We start from the raw sequence: 16876 nt of genomic DNA on the forward strand, positions 1-16876 counted from the left end.
TGGACTGCAGAACCTGTATGGAGAGGGAGGGAATGCGGCGAGCGGGCTGAGTCCCCTGTGCAGCAGACAGAGAAACAAAGTGAAGCAGAAAAAAATAACTCTCACCAAAGTCCCCAGAAGAACTTCTCGACATCAGGCCCAGAGCTGCCAATCTTTCCAGCTGATGGTCTTGGCAGCCCCCAACACCCTCCTTGTTCCCGGCCCCCATTCTGTCCGATTCTGCAGCTCATGTGGTCCAGGGTATACATGTCAGCACATATCCCGGGGTTGGGGGTGGGGCGTGGCTCCAGCCCCATCTGAATCAGACCCATGGGGGCTGCTCTGGGACAGAGTGAAGTGGGGGCCCCAGCGTGCAAACCGTGATCCACAGTAAGGGGGGCGGCCAGCCCCGAGTCCAGGTGGATGCCCAGAGGGGCTCCCCCTTTTCAGAGAGTCACTGTCAGCCTGTCAGGGCCGGGGTGCTGTCCACTCCTCTGCCCTCCCGTGACCCGAGCATCCCTGCTTCCCAGGGATCCCTGGTGTGGCTGACCGCGCGGGGACCGCTGGCCTCTCCTGCCTTTCTAGCATCTGAGGACACATCCTGCCTGGATGAGCAGACTGCATGAGGCTCAAAGAAAGACAGCACGCGATTTTTAAATAACTTTATAATTTCCTGATGGATTTAGTTTGTGAATAAAAAAGAAAAAAAAATGAACAAAGTGTTTACAATAGTTATCAAGGCAAAGTCGACTCTAACACAGTTTCTCTGTAACATCATGGTCGTGTCAGCGACACTGCGGGCCGGCGTGCAGTGGACGGCAGTGGTGGGCCCGCTCAGACACCACCCCCTCGGCCGCTACTGTCGCCAAAAGGACTCAAGCTGCAGGGTCAGCGCCCGGGGCCCCGGCTCCTCAGCAGGGGCAGCTCTCCCTCCTGAAGCCGGGGGGGCAGGGGAACCATGGGAGACCCCAGTCTATGCCCTGCACACCTGCTGGACTCGAGCGCCCTGGGCTGCCCCTGGGGGTCCAGGGCGTGTGCAATACTGCTGTGGTGGTGTGGGGAAGCAGCCCCACCAGGGCCGGGCTCTCTGGCTCAGTGGGGGACACCTCCTTTCCTGGCCAGGCCATTGCTGGGGCCCAGACGGGCAGCCTGGGGCGGGGGTCTTACAAGCTTTCAGGGAAAGGCTGCAGGGACTGATGCCAGAGGGGCTGGGCTCTGAGCCGGCCCCCAACCTGGACCGCAGGCTCCAGGCTGGCTGGGGCTTGGCCCATTCTGGATGGGCCCCAAAGAGTATAGCACCAAGTGGGCAGGAGGAGGCTCTGTGGCTGGTGCGGGTCTCAGGGGCCAGCGCCAGGCCCAGGTAACCACATGGGACCTGGCACGCTGGGCAGGGGCCAGTGTGGGGGTGAGGGCAGCTATGGGGTCAAGGATCTGGGAGCCTCTGGCAGAGTCCCTGAGGGTGGATAGGCAAGCTGGGCCCCAGGAGCCTCTCCCGAGCTCAGCGGCCGGTTGCCTGCCTGGATCTGGACCTGGCGTCTCCCCAGCAGCTGGCCCGGCTGCCACCTCGGCCACCTTAAGGGGAGAGGGGCGGTGTCTGGCTGCCCCAGAGCTTGAATTCCTTTGTTAACATGATATTGGTTTGATTTTTTTTTTTAGAAACACAGCTCTTTAATTTTTCAGTTCTACAACTACTCTGTAATATCTTAATAATGTCAACAATGGCCACAATGGAACCGCCCAGATTCTCTGAACCACACGGACAATATCGACAAGCAGAGAAACGAAAGAGGAGGTAGGGAGGGACAGAAGCCCACTCCCCATAAATCAGTCCCTAATCCACCGCTCCCCCGGGGTCAGGAGGAGAAACACTTATGATGGGGGTCACAGCACTTGCCACACAAGCTGGGAAAAACCAGGAGACACTTGGTTACAGTTTTGACACTAAAAAGTTTGAAAAGTTTTTGCTTAAAAAGGACAGGACAGCCATTTTGTTCAGAAAGATTTTCCCTGTTTTCTTCCTGTGTTCCCTTAGTGTCCGGGGAGGAAACACCAGATTCCTCTCAAGACCTTTCTTTGATGGTTGCGCCCCTGCTGAGGGGTCAGGGCTGGCAGTGGTGGGTGGGCCTGGGTCTGTATGGCTGGCTGCCCCTCCCTCTTCACCCCCGGCTCCCACCGCAGCCCTGCGCTCCGCCGCTGATGGGAGATGAGGCTGGGGTGGGGTTGGGGGCTCACACAGGGTCCACGGGGACTCAGGAAGAGCCACTTGAGCCCAAGTCCACCCTTGCTCTTTCCCCGCCCTGGGGCTTTGCTGACATGGTGGAGTCCACGGGGGGCATGGAAGGGCACGTGGGTTGGGTCAGCAGCAAATCCTGACCGTCAGCAGTCACCGACACCTGGAGATGACTTCCTCTCCTCCTCTCGCTCCGGGGGGCGGGTGATCTGCTGGAAAGCCCAACAGACCTTTCTGGACACAAAGGGTGAGCCCAGCTGCTGCCGTCCATGCTAGAAGAGCCTTGGGTTCCGTCTGCTTCACTTGTGTTCCTAAGACGAGTTAGGAAGAGGGAGCTCTCAGGCCACCTTCAGATGGTCAGATACGTGGTCAGAGTTGAGACGGAGTTGCAAAGCCCCGCTCCCTTCTTCACACGTGAGAGCCCACCTGACGTCTTTTCCATTTCAAACACTGTCCACATCCTTGCAGACCTGCACCCAGATGCTTCATCACAAGCCCAGCGAGTGCCTGCGACGGAGGGGCAGGACCCAGGAAGAGGAGACGGGCACCGTGCGATGCTTCTGCCCTTCACCCCAGGTCAGTGCCACCCACTCTCCTTCTCGCTGCCCCCCCCCCCGTGACAACTGTTACCTGGGGACAGAGCTCGAGGTGCTCAGGGCAACAAGATGTGCCAATGGGATGGAGAGTTTGGTGAGCATGTTAGGCGGCCTGCAGTGCATCTCCAAGGTCACAGACCTTCGGGAGCAGCTCATGACCTCCTACAACCATGAAGCCAGAAGAGGTCAGGGGACACAAGGCTTGTGTGCTAGGAACTGAGCCTTCAGCAAACGTTGGCTCAGAGAGAGAACTACACTCAGTAAGATGCTAAATGCTGGAGATTACATTCAATTTGCCCTCGTGGTATAGCCAGGTCCTTGCTCACTATTAAACTTCAGCCAGAGTTGACCCTCATCCAGGACCAAACAGCCCCCAGAACCACTGAGGTGTGAGGACCACCCAGGAGGCAGAGGAGAGTCCTGCCTGGTTCAGGGACAGACAGATGGTGTCCGCCCAGAGTAATCCTACAGGTATCCACAGGCAGGCAGCAGGGACCGTTATCTGACAGGGAAGGTGGACCCAGCAGGGCCTGGAAGACCACCAGAAGAGCTGGTTGGGCCACTGCCCTGCATGGGGCCTCTTCCTCCTGCAGGCCAGGGAGGAGGTCCTTCTACCTTGGTCCTTCCATTGTGGTGGATAATTTGAGATTCCAGGACTAAGGCCCTAAAACACCGGGGCTTTCTACGTGATTTATGGGCAGTGCAATAAATAAATGGGGTTGAGGTAATTGACTACGAATGGCCACCACTTACTGTCTGAGCCCTGCGGCACCCCTGCTCTGGCCAGCCCGGCTATCAGGAAACATCTCAGTAAGAAATTTATGAACAGAGTCCATTTAAACCTTCGATAAGGAGCACTCGACAGCTTCTCACTGGGGCAAGCTGGTTTATGGCGGGGAGTGGGGGCTGCTGGAGATGTGACCATTTAAGTTAATGGTACTGTCACGGGCTGCTGGTGGGAAGATACAGGACTGACGGCTGTGACGACCTGACAGGCAGCCTCAGATTCTCTGGGTGAGTAACTGGGGAAGGGGAAGGAGAAAACCCCTTTAGCCCAGCAACTCTTTTATCAGAGGATGTGAGCATCTGCTGGGTGTCTGGCCAGGGAGGTGATCAAAGGGCGAGATTCGGGTTAAGTGGTCTGTTTCTCGGTGCCTGATATTTATGACTGCCACTGTCTATGCTTGGGGAAGACATCAGGACTCTCAACGGGATCTGCAACTTTGGGGTCGATTTTCTGATTTGCAACATGGAGCCGGCCAAGTTCACTGAGAAGCACATGGATGTGCAGAGAAGACACCGTCCACCGTCGTAGCCCTTTACACAGCATGCTCCTTCAGGGGAACAAACCCCCAAATTCTGAGTCATAAGATGGGATCCTATCCTACAGGCTAGTAACTGATGCAGCCTCTTGCCCCCCAAAACCCATAAATTCCATTATAATGAGAAACGCTGATTTCTGGAAGATTTTTCTGGAAAAGCTGCCCTCTATTAAGACTTAAGATCGGACCAGGTGCATCTCACAGAATCCTCGACCCCGCCCCACCCAGAGGCTGTGTTCATGGCTGGTGCCTGGCAGCCACGCAGGCACTTCATATACACGGTCTGAGCAGAAGAGGGGAATGATTGCATGTGTGATGAACGACATCCGTGTGCAGCTGAGGCTGTGGGTCAGGATGAAGGCTGCAGCGGGGGCGGGGCAGGGGGGAGCGGGGTGTGCCCAAACCTGGAGTGCAGGGTAGGGGTGGGGTGGGGGGAGGCAGAAGCACTCTTCAGGGGTGAGACAGAGACGTTCCAGGGAAGCCAGCCTGACCCAGAGGACCGGTCACATTCTACAGAAGCAGAGCTGCAGGCGTGGCCACACTGCCCTCTTCTCTTTTAGTGACAGACGTGACCCACTGCAGCAAGGAAGAGCGACTCACCCAGAGGCTGAGGACAAGCGCAGGACCAGAAGGCAGGGAGTCCGGTTCCCCGAGGGCTCGCCCACAGGCCTGCCCAGATGCCTCTTGTGGACAGTCACCAGCATGGACAGGAGAGGAGAAGAGCTCGTTGGCTCCAGGTCCCTGGTCCCTCTCCTCCTCCTCTCTTTCTGTTAATACTCTTTTTGGGATTTTTTTTTTTTTAACCCTTTTAGGGGAAAGCACCTGTTCTGGTATCAGAACACATAGCGCTTGGGTCCACAGTGAAGCATCCCCCAGAAAGCTGAGCTCCGCAGTGTCCAGACTCCATCCTCATACCACGGATGGGGGAGGGGAGCTCTCCCTGTGTCCCCATCAGGATGTAGCCACCAGCATCCACAGTGTCACTGCTGATGGCTGGAGGGCAGCTCTCCACGGAGACTCGGCTGCTTGCCCGGCTAGGATGGCAGGACAGTTGGTGTGGGGACGACACCCAAAGAAGGAAGCAGGTTAGAAGACAGACGAGAAATGGTGCTGGCGCCTCACTGGAGGGATTAAACGAGACGGGACAGGGTCTGTAGTGTGTCTGGTGCCAGGAGCCTAGGGCCCGGTTCCTCATATGCCTCCTCTCCTGGCTCCCAGGTTCAATGCTTGGGCTGCTGGGCCGGCTGTTCCCGCGAGAGGTCAGGATGACTCTTCCAGGGCGTTGACCACCTGCTCCAGGATGTCAGGGCAGTGATCCGCGATTTGCTGCAGGACTGCGTTAGCAAACTCCTGCAACTCGGCATTGTCCCGCTCACCTTTCTCCTGCTCGCTCTGAAGCTGAAAGGAGAGACGGATTCAGGTGAACAAACCTGTTCGCACTGAGTTCAGAATTATCCTTCATCAACAAAGGAAGGACGCTGGCAAACATGTGGATGAGCCTGGAGGGCATCGCGCTCAGTGAAATGAGCCAGAACGAGAAAGACAAACAGTGCGTGGTATCACCTACACATGGAACCCGGAGGGAAAAAACGTCAAGTCAAATTCGAGCAGCAGAGAGAGGGACAGTGGCTGCCAGGGGCTGGAGATGTGAGAAATGGAAGTGGGGGGTAAAAAGGCACAAACTTTCATTTCTGAGATGAATGAGGTCTGAGGTATAATGTACAACCTGGTGACCACCATCAACAATACCGTGTCACACACTGAAATCTGCTAGGAGAGCAGGGCTTAGGGGTTCTCATACAGAAAAAGAGGAAATCGTGACACAACGTGTGTTAACTCAACCGAAAGGCTGGAGAAAGTGTTCACGATGTCTGTGTACAACACACCATCAGGTGTACCCCTTAAATATATTACTATTTTGTCGATTTTAGCTCAGTGAAGCTAAAAAAGAAAAAGAAAAAAGAAATGATGAAGAAGAGTCCGTTTCCATGTGAAGTCTTCCTGTATCAGAATTAACGATTATGAAAGTATAAAAGTTATCAAATGTCTCCCCTTGAAGATGAAGGTTAGAGGCTGGTCCAAGGCCCCCAGAGGGTGACCTGTGGAGCTGAGATCCCACCCTGGTGCTCTCACCGTGTTCTCCCACCAGGCCACGCCGTCACATTCAGGCCCAAGAAGGGGCGGGGCTCATGCGTGATCAGACAGGATCGTGCACACTGGTCCTTACCTGAGGGAGGGCCCTGCCCCCACCACGTGCTTCTGCTCAGTGCACTAGACTCCCTACCGCAGGCCTGCTGACTGAGCCAAAGAGAAGCTGAGCTTGTTTACAGTGTATCTCCTATTGTTTAAACACTTTCTGACATTCCTCCATGCACTGCACCAGCGTGTATGAGGACCTACTCTGTGCTCAGCGCTGAAATGCAACGGACTTGACCCTTGAGCCCAGCAAGTACACAGATGACTATGACCCAGCCAGGAAAGGGCGGTGACCGAGGCCTGAACACGCGGTGAGGCAGACAGGAGGATGCCTGCGTCACCCTGGGGGGAGTCCCAGATGCTCCTGAAGGCTGAACAGGAGTGCATCCGGGAAGTCAGAAATAGAAGCAGCGGTTGAGCGGACAGAACAGGTGCAGACGTGCAGAGCCATGGAGGGGTGCGGGTCTAGGGACAGTGAGACGCACCCCTCCCCCAGCAGCTGAGCATCAGGCGGGGGACGGAGTGCAGAATGGCAGAAGTGAGGCTGGAGGGACAGCCTGGGGCCAGGCAGCGTACGCAGAGCTAAGGGTTCAGGTTTCATCTGGTGACAACCACAGGGCGACAGCAGCAACCGGAAGCCCAAGAGCTTTAAGACAGCACAGTGATGTGATCGGTGTCGTGTTCTCAGAAGATAGTATGAAGTTGAAGCAGGCCACATGGGTGGAACAAGAGCATGTCCAGGGAGGTCATTGTCACGAGCCCAGGGGAGAATGAAGGAGGAATACAGGTTTGGTGGGGGAACGTGGGAACAAAGAGGGGCAGGTGGGTGGGAGAATTTCCTAAGGCTGGACTGGTGGGAGGTGGGGTTACAGGAGAGAGGACAGAGAACAAGGCAGATGAGCCTGAAAATACAGGAGACAGAGCAGCTTTTAGGGAAGGAAGGAAACTGAGTTTAAAGTGTAAACACACAGACTCAGGAGTGAGGCTTGCTGGGACTCAAGCTCAGCTCTGCCAATGACTGGTCTGCATGACCTGGACCCCTTGAAGCCTCAGTTTCCTCGTCTGTAAAAAGGAGCAATGATATTACAGGGTGGTTTTAATGCCTTAATATTTGTATAAAGTACAGCACAATGTCTGACACACAGAAAGTGCTTGGGAAATGTTAGATGTTGTTATCAAAAGTGTTACTGCTGTTTTTTATTAAGCAGATAAGATAACCCAGAAAGAGCATGTGGATTAAAATGCAAAAAGAAGCAAAGTTTCAGTTACACTGTTGACAGAATCTAGATGCTCTGAGCCAAGAATGAGAATGCTGCTTTTTCAAATGTATCAAAGAGCCAGGGACAGATTCAGAGCTGGTGACCTTCTGTTAAATGTTGAAAAAAGACCAGAATGTCTGGTCCCGAGTGTCTGGCAAGGGCCAGGTTCAGACCGCGCTAAGCTGGGTGCGTCCTGAGCTCTGGCTGTGTCACGTGACTGCGAGTTTCCGAAACGGGGAAAGCAAGGGGGTCGGGTGCCTTGTGAACCCAGCGGCCTGGGCCAGAGCCCCGGGCTGCAATGCTTAGGTCTCACCCGCCACGCAGGCCGAGAGAGGAGGTTATGAGGTGGTGCTGCTGCTTCAGCTTCTTATCTTGGGCTGGGGGACAGATAAATCCTCTTTATCTTATTCCTTGTGGGCTGTGATGACTGACTGTGTGTGTCCCCTCAGATCCTTATGTTGAAATTCTCATCTCATCGTGATGATGGTCTGAGGTGGGGGCCTTCCGGAGATGCTTGGACGTGAGGGTGGAGCCCTCATGAATGAGGAAAACTCAGAGATTGGCCTCCCTCCCTCTCGTGAGGACCTGAGGAGAAGTGAGCCATCTGCAGCTCGGAGCACAGCCCTCGGGAGACCCAGCCTGTGTGCCAGGATCCTGGGCCCGCAGCCTCCAGAACCCTGAGGAACAAACCTCTGTTGCTAAGCCACCCAGCTTATAGCGTTTTGTTAAGCAGCCTGACTAACATAGCGAGTAGTGCTTTTAAAGAAAGCTATGAAAGGAAAAAAAAGGGGTTGGATTTGGCTAGTCGAACATTTAAAATATTTGTATGGACTCAGAAAAGATGTAAGTAAAAATACAAGTTTTTGCTTGGGAAACGTTTAGGGTAAATAAAACAAAACAAAGAATTGCTATCAATATATTAATGAAAGTAACAATAATCCTAATAATCTAATAGAAAAAACAGGCAGAGGATAGGAACCAAAAACTCACAGAAGGAATGTAAATAGTTAATAAGCACATTCAATGATAGTCAGCTGTTGTGAATTAAAGAATAGCAAATTAAGCAAGATAGGGTTTTGTTTTTTTTTCCTCCCCTCCCATCACATTGGCAACAAAAGCTACAAAGATTGTTAACAATCAGTGTTGGTAAAGACCTGAGGAAGTGGGCCCTCATATATACCACTGATGAGAATACAGACTGGGGAGCACTCTGGTCTCTTCAACCCAATTTGATTGCATGTGTACTTTATGTAAATAATTCCACTTTCTAGAGTATATTCTACAGAAAATACCAGTAAGAAATTCAAGAATGTATGCACAGGTATGTTTACCAAGGCAATTTATAAGAATTAAACTTTTTTTTTTACTGACCTCAGTGTCGAACAAGAGGTGAGAGAGGTCTGTATGTTTGGGCTTATGTATAGAAAAATGTATGGACAAAGAAACACAGAACTGTGAAGAGTGGTTAGTCTGAGTGGATGGAATGATTTGTATTTTACTCTGTATTCTTCTGTACTGTTTAATACCCACAAGTACTGTCGCTCTTACTAAAAGAAATACGAATGAAAATATGTAATATAAATATTCAAAGCTGCATGTATTTTTCAAATGTGTAACTGTTACCTATTCTAAGACTAAGAGAAGAAAGCAACAGAAATGTATAAAGCATTCATTCAAAAAGTACTGATTGGTTCGCCCATGAAAAGGAATGGAATTCTGACCCAGGCTACCACATGAACCCTGAAAACACTATGCAGTGTGAAAGAAGCCAGCCACAGGAGGCTGCATTCTAGACTCTCCCATTTTTATGAAATGTCCAGACAAGGCAAACTCAGTGAGGGGGCGGCCAGTGCTGCCCAGGGCAAGGGTGGGACGGGGTGGTGGGAGGGCCTGAGGACTCATGAACGCGTTGAAAGCTGGCTGTGGTGGCGGCCACACAACTCTGAGAATCATGCCTTTTAAGTGAGTGGATTGCAAGATGTGTGAATTCTGTCTCAATGAAACCGTAAGGAGACAGTGAGTCCTGCTTGCCAAGTCCTGCAGAGCAAATGCCGCCGAGAGGGAGAAAGGTGCTGCAGCCTCAGCCAGGGTGGAAAGGAGGAGAAGAGGGGAGAGTCCCTTGAGGAGGTGGAGGGAGATGTTCGAAGACAGAGAAGGCTCGTTCCAGACAGAAAGCCAGCAAGAGTGGAGCAGGGGCGAAGCAGGAGGAGATGCGCTCGGCTGGTCCCTGGGGTTTGGGGCCACAGAAACTACCAGATCTTGGCAGAAGTAATGCAGGTCTCCCTAGGCTGGCCGGGCATGGGCACTGCCCCCAAGGACCCCCAGCCCTCTCCATGCTCTCTCTGATGCTCATCGAGGGCTCTGGCCTCCACTGCGGGCACCTCATTATCAAAACAGTGGGGACAGACTGGAGGGAGCTAAGAGCGTGACTCAGGTACGACTTAGATGCAGGGTGAGAGGAAACGTGATCGTGACCCGCTGTCATCAGGGCTGGAAGTGGAAGGGGGAAGGGCAACAGAACTGGAGGAGGACCAGAGAGAGTCAGGAGTGATGGAAGAGATCGGGGGAAAACCAGAGGTCTGCCACAAAGGCTATGCTTCCCCAACATCTAACGAATGGTCTGCCTGGGGAAAGGTGCTTAGACACAGAGGGGTGAGAACAGAGGCGGCAGTGCTCCTTCACTGCCGGGTCCCTCTCCGTCTCCGGGGATTGAGGCTGGCTTGCTCTTGATCTGGAAGCAGCACCACGCGTGGGCACAGCGGGGCAGAGAGAGATTCCACTGGCACTCGATCCATTACACGCTAGCTATTTCCTGTCTTGAAAAAAAACCTCAAAGATCAACCTTTCCTGTGAAACGGGAACTGCTTCTCAAATGAGGATTTCTGTTTTGACTCTGAAATGCAAAGCTTTAGTCATCTGAGGTCCGAGGAGTGCTGAGTGTCCGGAAAAGTGTCGTTAAAACTTCAGACCACTTAAGGAAGAAAGGCAACGTGAAGAAACCAAACGAAGACTTGAGACAGCTGTGCTCTTGCAGCACAGGTGTGAGAACAAATCTTGAGGGGGATTAGTACCTTGTTATTTAACAGTATTTCATTAGCATGTACAGCACATGCAAAAAAGAAAAAAAGGGCAGTTTCTGTGTGGTTTCAGCATGTAGTAGACCCTGTGGACGAACCAGGGAAGGTGTATTCCGGCTTCCAAAGTTGAACTTACCAGTTTGTCTCTCCATCCTTTGCCCCGCCCCCCCAAAGAAAAACCCCTTAGACTTAGCACAGAGAAGGATTTCCCCAAACCTACAGACATGCAATATTGGGGATTTAATGAAAAAGCTCATTCCATCTTAGATGCAATGCTCCTCTGTCCCTCTTCCCTTCCTTGTTAAAGTGACAAATCCCAAGTTAGTAGATACAAGCTCAGCTGAGTAAACCAATAAGATCTACCATATCCTACTCTCTTCCTTCTAATACTGGCAGGCCAGTTCTACCCCCACCAGTACTACAGTGAAAAAACACTACCGTCTTGTTTATTTTCAAAAACACCATAATCATATGCAGCGTGTAGGTTCACAGAATCTCCCCCTCTAGATACAGAGGTGCAATTTTCTGGGTACGTGCTGAGAGCTTTGAATCTAAAGACAAACAACAACCACCCTAAGAACATTTCCAAATACATTTAAAAAACAAACGTGTTCCCAGGAATCCCATAAGCCCCTGTAACAGCGGCATCAAATCCCATACCTCAGCATCTCTGCTTTCTCCATAAATAAACACCTAACATGAAATCTTCCCCAAGTGCCTTGGGCCTCTTCCTACTTAACCTTAAGAGAACTAAGATACTCTGGAGGAAGGGAATCTTGGAGTTAGAGGTATACAGCCATCTGGCTCCAGAAGAGAAGCTAGAAAATAGGGTTGGCTAAAAGAAATGGGTGGGAGGGATTTCTCTGGTCCAGTGCCTAAGACTCTCCACTACCAATGCAGGGGGCCGGGGTTCCATCCCTGGTCAGGGAACTAGATCCCACATGCCGCAACTAAGACTGGTGCAGCCAAATAAACAGCTTTTAAAAATTAACAAAAAAAAAAAATAATAAAGAAACAGGGACTTGGAAATGTGGCTGAGGATGACTGGGAGGGTGGCATCCTGCATGTGGGTGCTACTGCTGTCCATGGCGAAGGACGGACTGCTCAGGGGGCTGGCAGCCGTGAGCCTATTGTGCAGTTGCTCAGTCCTGTCTGACTCTGTGACCACATGGACTGCAGCATGCCAGGCTTCCCTGTCCTTCATCTTCTGGAGTTTGCTCAAACTCACATCCACCATCTCATCCTCTGTCGTCCGATTCTCCTCCTGCCTTCAACCTTTCCCAGCATCAGGGTCTTTTCCAATGCATCGGCTCTTCAAATCAGGTAGCCAAAGTATTAGAGCTTCAGCATCAGTCCTTCAAATGAATATTCAGGGTTGATTTCCTTTAGGATTGACTGGTTAGATCCCCTGGAGAAGGAAATGGCAACGCACTCCAGCACTCTTGCCTAGAAAATTCCATGGATGGAGGAGCCTGGTGGGCTATAGTCTATGGGGTTGCAAAGAGTTGGACACAACTGAGCAACTTCACTCGTTGTTGGTTTGATCTCCGTGCTGCCCACTGGACTCTCAAGATCTTCTCCAGCAACAGTTCAAAAGCATCAATTCTTTGGTGCTCAGCCTTCTTTATGGTCCAACTCTCACAACTGGAAAAACCATAGCTTTGGTATATGCACCTTTGTTGGCAAGGTGACGGGAGCATGAGGAACTCATTACTGAGGTAACACAGACATGACACATCCGATCTCAAAACAACGCCACGACGCTCCTGCTCCTCCAGGTCCCACGGCCCTGGCCCGTCAACTAGCTCTGTTCCCGCCCTCTCCCCTGCCCGGCCTCTGACCACGGCCTCCGGGGGCTCTTTCACCCAAGCTTTCTGGACCCGCCCCTCTCACGTGCATGCGTGCCCAGTCATTTTCCTCTCATTCACCATCACGTGTCTAAAACAACTCTACGTTTCCTACCTCTGCTTCCCACTTTCCTCCTTAACATCTAAGAGTTTAGCTTTTTGCCATTTCGCCAAAATCGCTCTCTCAAAAGTTGACCACGTACCTTAAATGGAGATGCGACACAATCCCAGATGGGAAGCCTCAACACTGTAAGAGTGTTGATTCTGCCCAAACTACCTGCCGATACAGTGCATTCCAATCACAGCTGTGGCAGGGGTGTGTGTGTGTGTGTGTGTGTGTGTGTGTGTGTGTGTGTGTGTGTGTGTGTGTGTGTGTGTGTGTGTGTGTGTGTGTGACGGACACGCTGATTCAGGGCACGAGAGGGAATGTAAAGAGCAGCAGAATGACCACGGAGAAACAGTGCTACAAAATAGTTCTTCACGTGAGTAAATATTCCTCTAAAACCTGAATTTTAAAAGGGCTGCATTGTAATCCTTTTTATGGACGTATTATAAGTTATTTCACTAAATCAATTATTAGAAATGTAGTCTGTTTTCACTACTATTAATATTAGTGTGTTGAAATTTTCTAAACATAAATCTATGCATATCTATGGCTGTCTTCTTAGAATCCTGCATCAAAGGGTATACACCTTTTTAAAGCTCTGGACATGTCACCAAACTGTTCAGAACAGCTGCACTAACTTTCAGTCAACAAATAAGGGTGACCATTTCCCATCCTCCTGGTCCCCTGGGGTCACACCCACCTCCCCCGCAACCTTGCCAATGCGACAGGGCTGTCTTCATTCGCAGTTCTATGTAGTGAAGCCAAAAACAGAGGTGAAGTATTTAAAAATATGTTTATAAGGCCATTTCCTCTTTTGAGGAATTCCTGTGAACGTCCTCTTCAGGCCACCTTTCTTTTGGTTTCGTTTCCTCCTCTCTGATCTCCTGGTCACAAACCTGACCCCAGCTCTTGGATCTTAGCATCTTCTGCTTATTGCAATAGCTTCACAACCATCTATGGAAAAGGAAATGGTAACCCACTCCAGTATTCTTAACTAGAGAATCCCATGGACACAGGAGCCTGGTGGGCTACAGTCCATAGCGTTTCAAAGAGTTGGACACAACTGAAGGGACTGAGCACACAGCACCATCTCAACCCTTTCTAAGATGGGTTGGGTTAAGTTTGCTCCTCCTCTTCCAAGATCTTAAATGATTTCCTCCCTACAAACAGAGTCCACTCCCTCTGGCACGGCGGCCACCATCTGTCCCGTCACACTTTCCCAGTTTCATCTCCAGTATATCCTGGTCATCCTCTGTGCGTTCGCTCTGATGCAGTTCCCTCACCCTGGGACATGGACCATCTTACCTCCGACACCGCCGCTTCCCATCTAACTTATCCTTCGTCGTGGAGACGCCCCTTGTCAGAAGTGAACACTTGTTGAAGCATTCATTTTGTCTCGTGTCTCAGGAGTTGGCTACATGTTTAATTCCCCTGTGCTTCGGCAAGTTCCTCAATGAATTCTTTTTTACATACCAAGGCTGCCGAGCAAAGCAGCCTGCACAGAGCAGACAATCGAAAAACAACTGGATGAGGAACTGAAGAACAGATGCTAACCCCGGGGGAGGGGGAACACCCACAACTTTTCCAAGACCTCTTAAAGATAAACTTGAAGCATCTCCAAGTCAAGACTGTCTGATGGCGAAGGCCTTGTAGCAGGACGTGTCAACCGATTACCGAGACATTTTTCTCAAAAGATGGACCGTGGGACCCGTACAGGATACCAAGCTTGCCTCTGGCACAAATTTTCTGGCCTTGTCTGCTGAATGTTATGATAATGTATTCTGTTCTTAGTAGCTATTCCAGCCCTCGCTGAATTCAGAGTAGTAATATGATTTCTAGAGGGACTTGGGCCAAGAATCACAAATGCAACAGCAACTCAATCTGTATTCTCAAAGCAACATGCACGGGAGGGAGAAAGGGAGAAGGGCAGGGCAGGGAGAAGATGCCCCACAACCCATAAAAACACGTCACGACAGGCTGGCTGTGAGGGAGACCGTGCGGGCTCCCACGCTGCCTTCCATGTCAGAGAGCAGAGCTGATGGGGGGAGACGGATCAGGACCCTGTGGGTGGGACAGAGAGGCAGGGGGGCAGCGGAGGACGGGCTGGCGGGCCCTGGAAGCTGCCCAGAACCTCCACCGCCCAGCACGGGTCAGGGAATCAGGGTGGGGACGGCTTCTCTCCACAGCCCAGTCAAGGCCAAGGGAGAGCTAACAGAGACCCACAAAACAGGATGGTCTTAAATGAGAGAAAAAGCCTTCCTTCAAGGCAAATGGCCCTGTGTTCGCAGACACAGGATGGGGAGAGAGAAGAGGGTGGAGAGGTGGGTATAAAGGCGTGAGGGATGGTTACAAGAGATGTGACTGGACGAATACCGCTGTGCCTGGCAGTGACTCAGATTCATTCGTGTTTGTAGCTGGGTTGGTGGTGGGCGGGAAAATCACAGAGATGCTCGGTTTGGTTTTAGCAGACAGGAATCTGAACTTGAGGTTTCTAACAGTGAGGTCCCAGGATGCAGAGGCCGTGAGGTTTGAGCTGTCAATGGACATGATGACTGGAGCCTTGTAAGAGGTGACAGTCCTCTATCGGAGTGGTCCTCTATCCCGGTCAAATCTAGGCTATAGCCCCCGGCCCCAATTTGCAGGATGTTTAAACTATATTGACCCAAGAGACATGAAACAATCCAAGTTTGGATTTTTGAACAACTAGAATAAACTGCTATGTATTCTGCCATAATTATTTGCTGTTGTTGTTGTTGTTTAGTCACTAAGTCGTGTCTGACTCTTTGTGACCCCATGGACTGCAGCCTGCCAGGCTGCTCTGTCCATGGGATTTTGCAGGCAAGAATACTGGAGTGGGTTGCCACTTCCTTCTCCAGTGGATCTTCTTGGCCCAGGGATTGAACCCGAGTCTCCTGCATTGGCAGGCAGGTTCTTTACCATCTCAGCCACCAGGGAAGCCTTCAATTATCTGCTGAATAAAACATGAAACTTACGTGGTCAGAGGGACCTGACAGCATGGTGCACGTTTCATGTCCAGGCAGTAAATACCTCATTTACTTTTCCACAGGAATGTGGTCGGCTTTGTGGCATCCCTCTGGCATTTGGTAACAGGGAAAATGGAAGCTGACCTTGAAGAACGTGCCTACAATCACTCCCCACGGATTACAGTAAACCGTGAAGCCCTCTCTTCCTTCTATCTCAAGCCCGAGCTTGCAGCTTGAACTTTCCGGGTTTCCTCCCAAGGTATCCCTGACCCAAGCTGCTGGCCACCCTGCCCTGGACTCTGCAAGCTGACTGGCCGTGCTGGTGGCTGGGACGCTGCTGCTGGGCCTTCTCCTCGCCCTTCCCTGCCTTGCAATGAACCCTCTGCCCGGCAACGCTGGGTCTGTCTTCCTAAGAAGGATAGGCTGCTGCTGCTTAGGCCAGAAGTGAACAGGGTGTCACGGCTGCTCCAGGATGAATCTGGAAAGAGTCCTCTCACTCCACCACCGGGATCCATCACCGTCGGTTCCCCGGTGACAACACGCAACTGCATGGTGACCTTCTTGAGGTGCGGCTGGGGACATAAAGGACCATCCTCCTCTCCCTCCCTCATGTTGGGCGACAAGGAGGGAGCAAAGCCCAGCCCTGAAGCCCCTCGAAGCGTGAATATCACAAATGCCACCCCAGGACTGTCAAGAGTGTGTTAAGTTAAGCCCTGCACACGGGAGACACTCCCTACACGGCCTCTGGATGAACACGGGCCACGCACCCTGGGGAAGGAGCTAGGCTTTCCGACGGTTAAAAACTGAGCAAAGGTAACAGCAAAGCAAGGGCGTCTTTGCTGCCCAGCACTGAAAGCCCTGCGGCCACGTCCCGGCCCCGAGGAGAGTAAGCACATCAGATCTGCGGTGACCATCTGTACAAAGCACGCAGTCCAGTTTTCTACACTAAACCCATCCCCGACAAAATATCCAACGGTGGACCCACCAGACCTAAAATCAGGCCGGTTCCGAAACTGAGACTCATACGCCTGGAAGGGGGCTAACAGGACTCGCAGTTCAGTTTTCTAACCTTCAGGGAAGGTGCGCGAGGCCCGAGGAGGCTGAGTGGCCAGTGTTGTGTAGACTGGTGGAGCCTGAGTCCCAGGAAACCCAGGGTTCGTTCCCCATGTCCCAGCAGCCAGCAACCAGGGGGTCAAACTCAGCTGTCTTCACACACAAGTGCCCCACCTCAGAGGCCAGTTTCACAGGACATCTGGTCTTGCCTGCTAACCACCAGATCT

The 16876-nt window shown here is 51.8% G+C and overlaps 1 protein-coding gene across 8 annotated transcripts in view; it reads right to left on the reverse strand.

The window, feature by feature from the left end:
* Positions 1 to 626: 626 nt before the first annotated feature.
* ERC1 (ELKS/RAB6-interacting/CAST family member 1) overlaps positions 627 to 16876 on the reverse strand; it is a 271526-nt gene continuing 255276 nt past the window's right edge. For 7 of the 8 annotated variants that reach the window (XM_044940924.2, XM_044940927.2, XM_044940926.2 and 4 more), the window contains one exon: positions 627 to 5525. In XM_044940924.2, the coding sequence (XP_044796859.1) occupies positions 5388 to 5525 (138 nt within the window). In that variant the 3' untranslated portion in view covers positions 627 to 5387. The remainder of the gene's footprint in view (positions 5526 to 16876) is intronic. The other variant, XR_006550347.2, reaches the window with a different exon arrangement.

This window comes from Bubalus bubalis, chromosome 4 (genome assembly GCF_019923935.1).
Source record: "Bubalus bubalis isolate 160015118507 breed Murrah chromosome 4, NDDB_SH_1, whole genome shotgun sequence".
Lineage (NCBI taxonomy): Eukaryota > Metazoa > Chordata > Mammalia > Artiodactyla > Bovidae > Bubalus > Bubalus bubalis.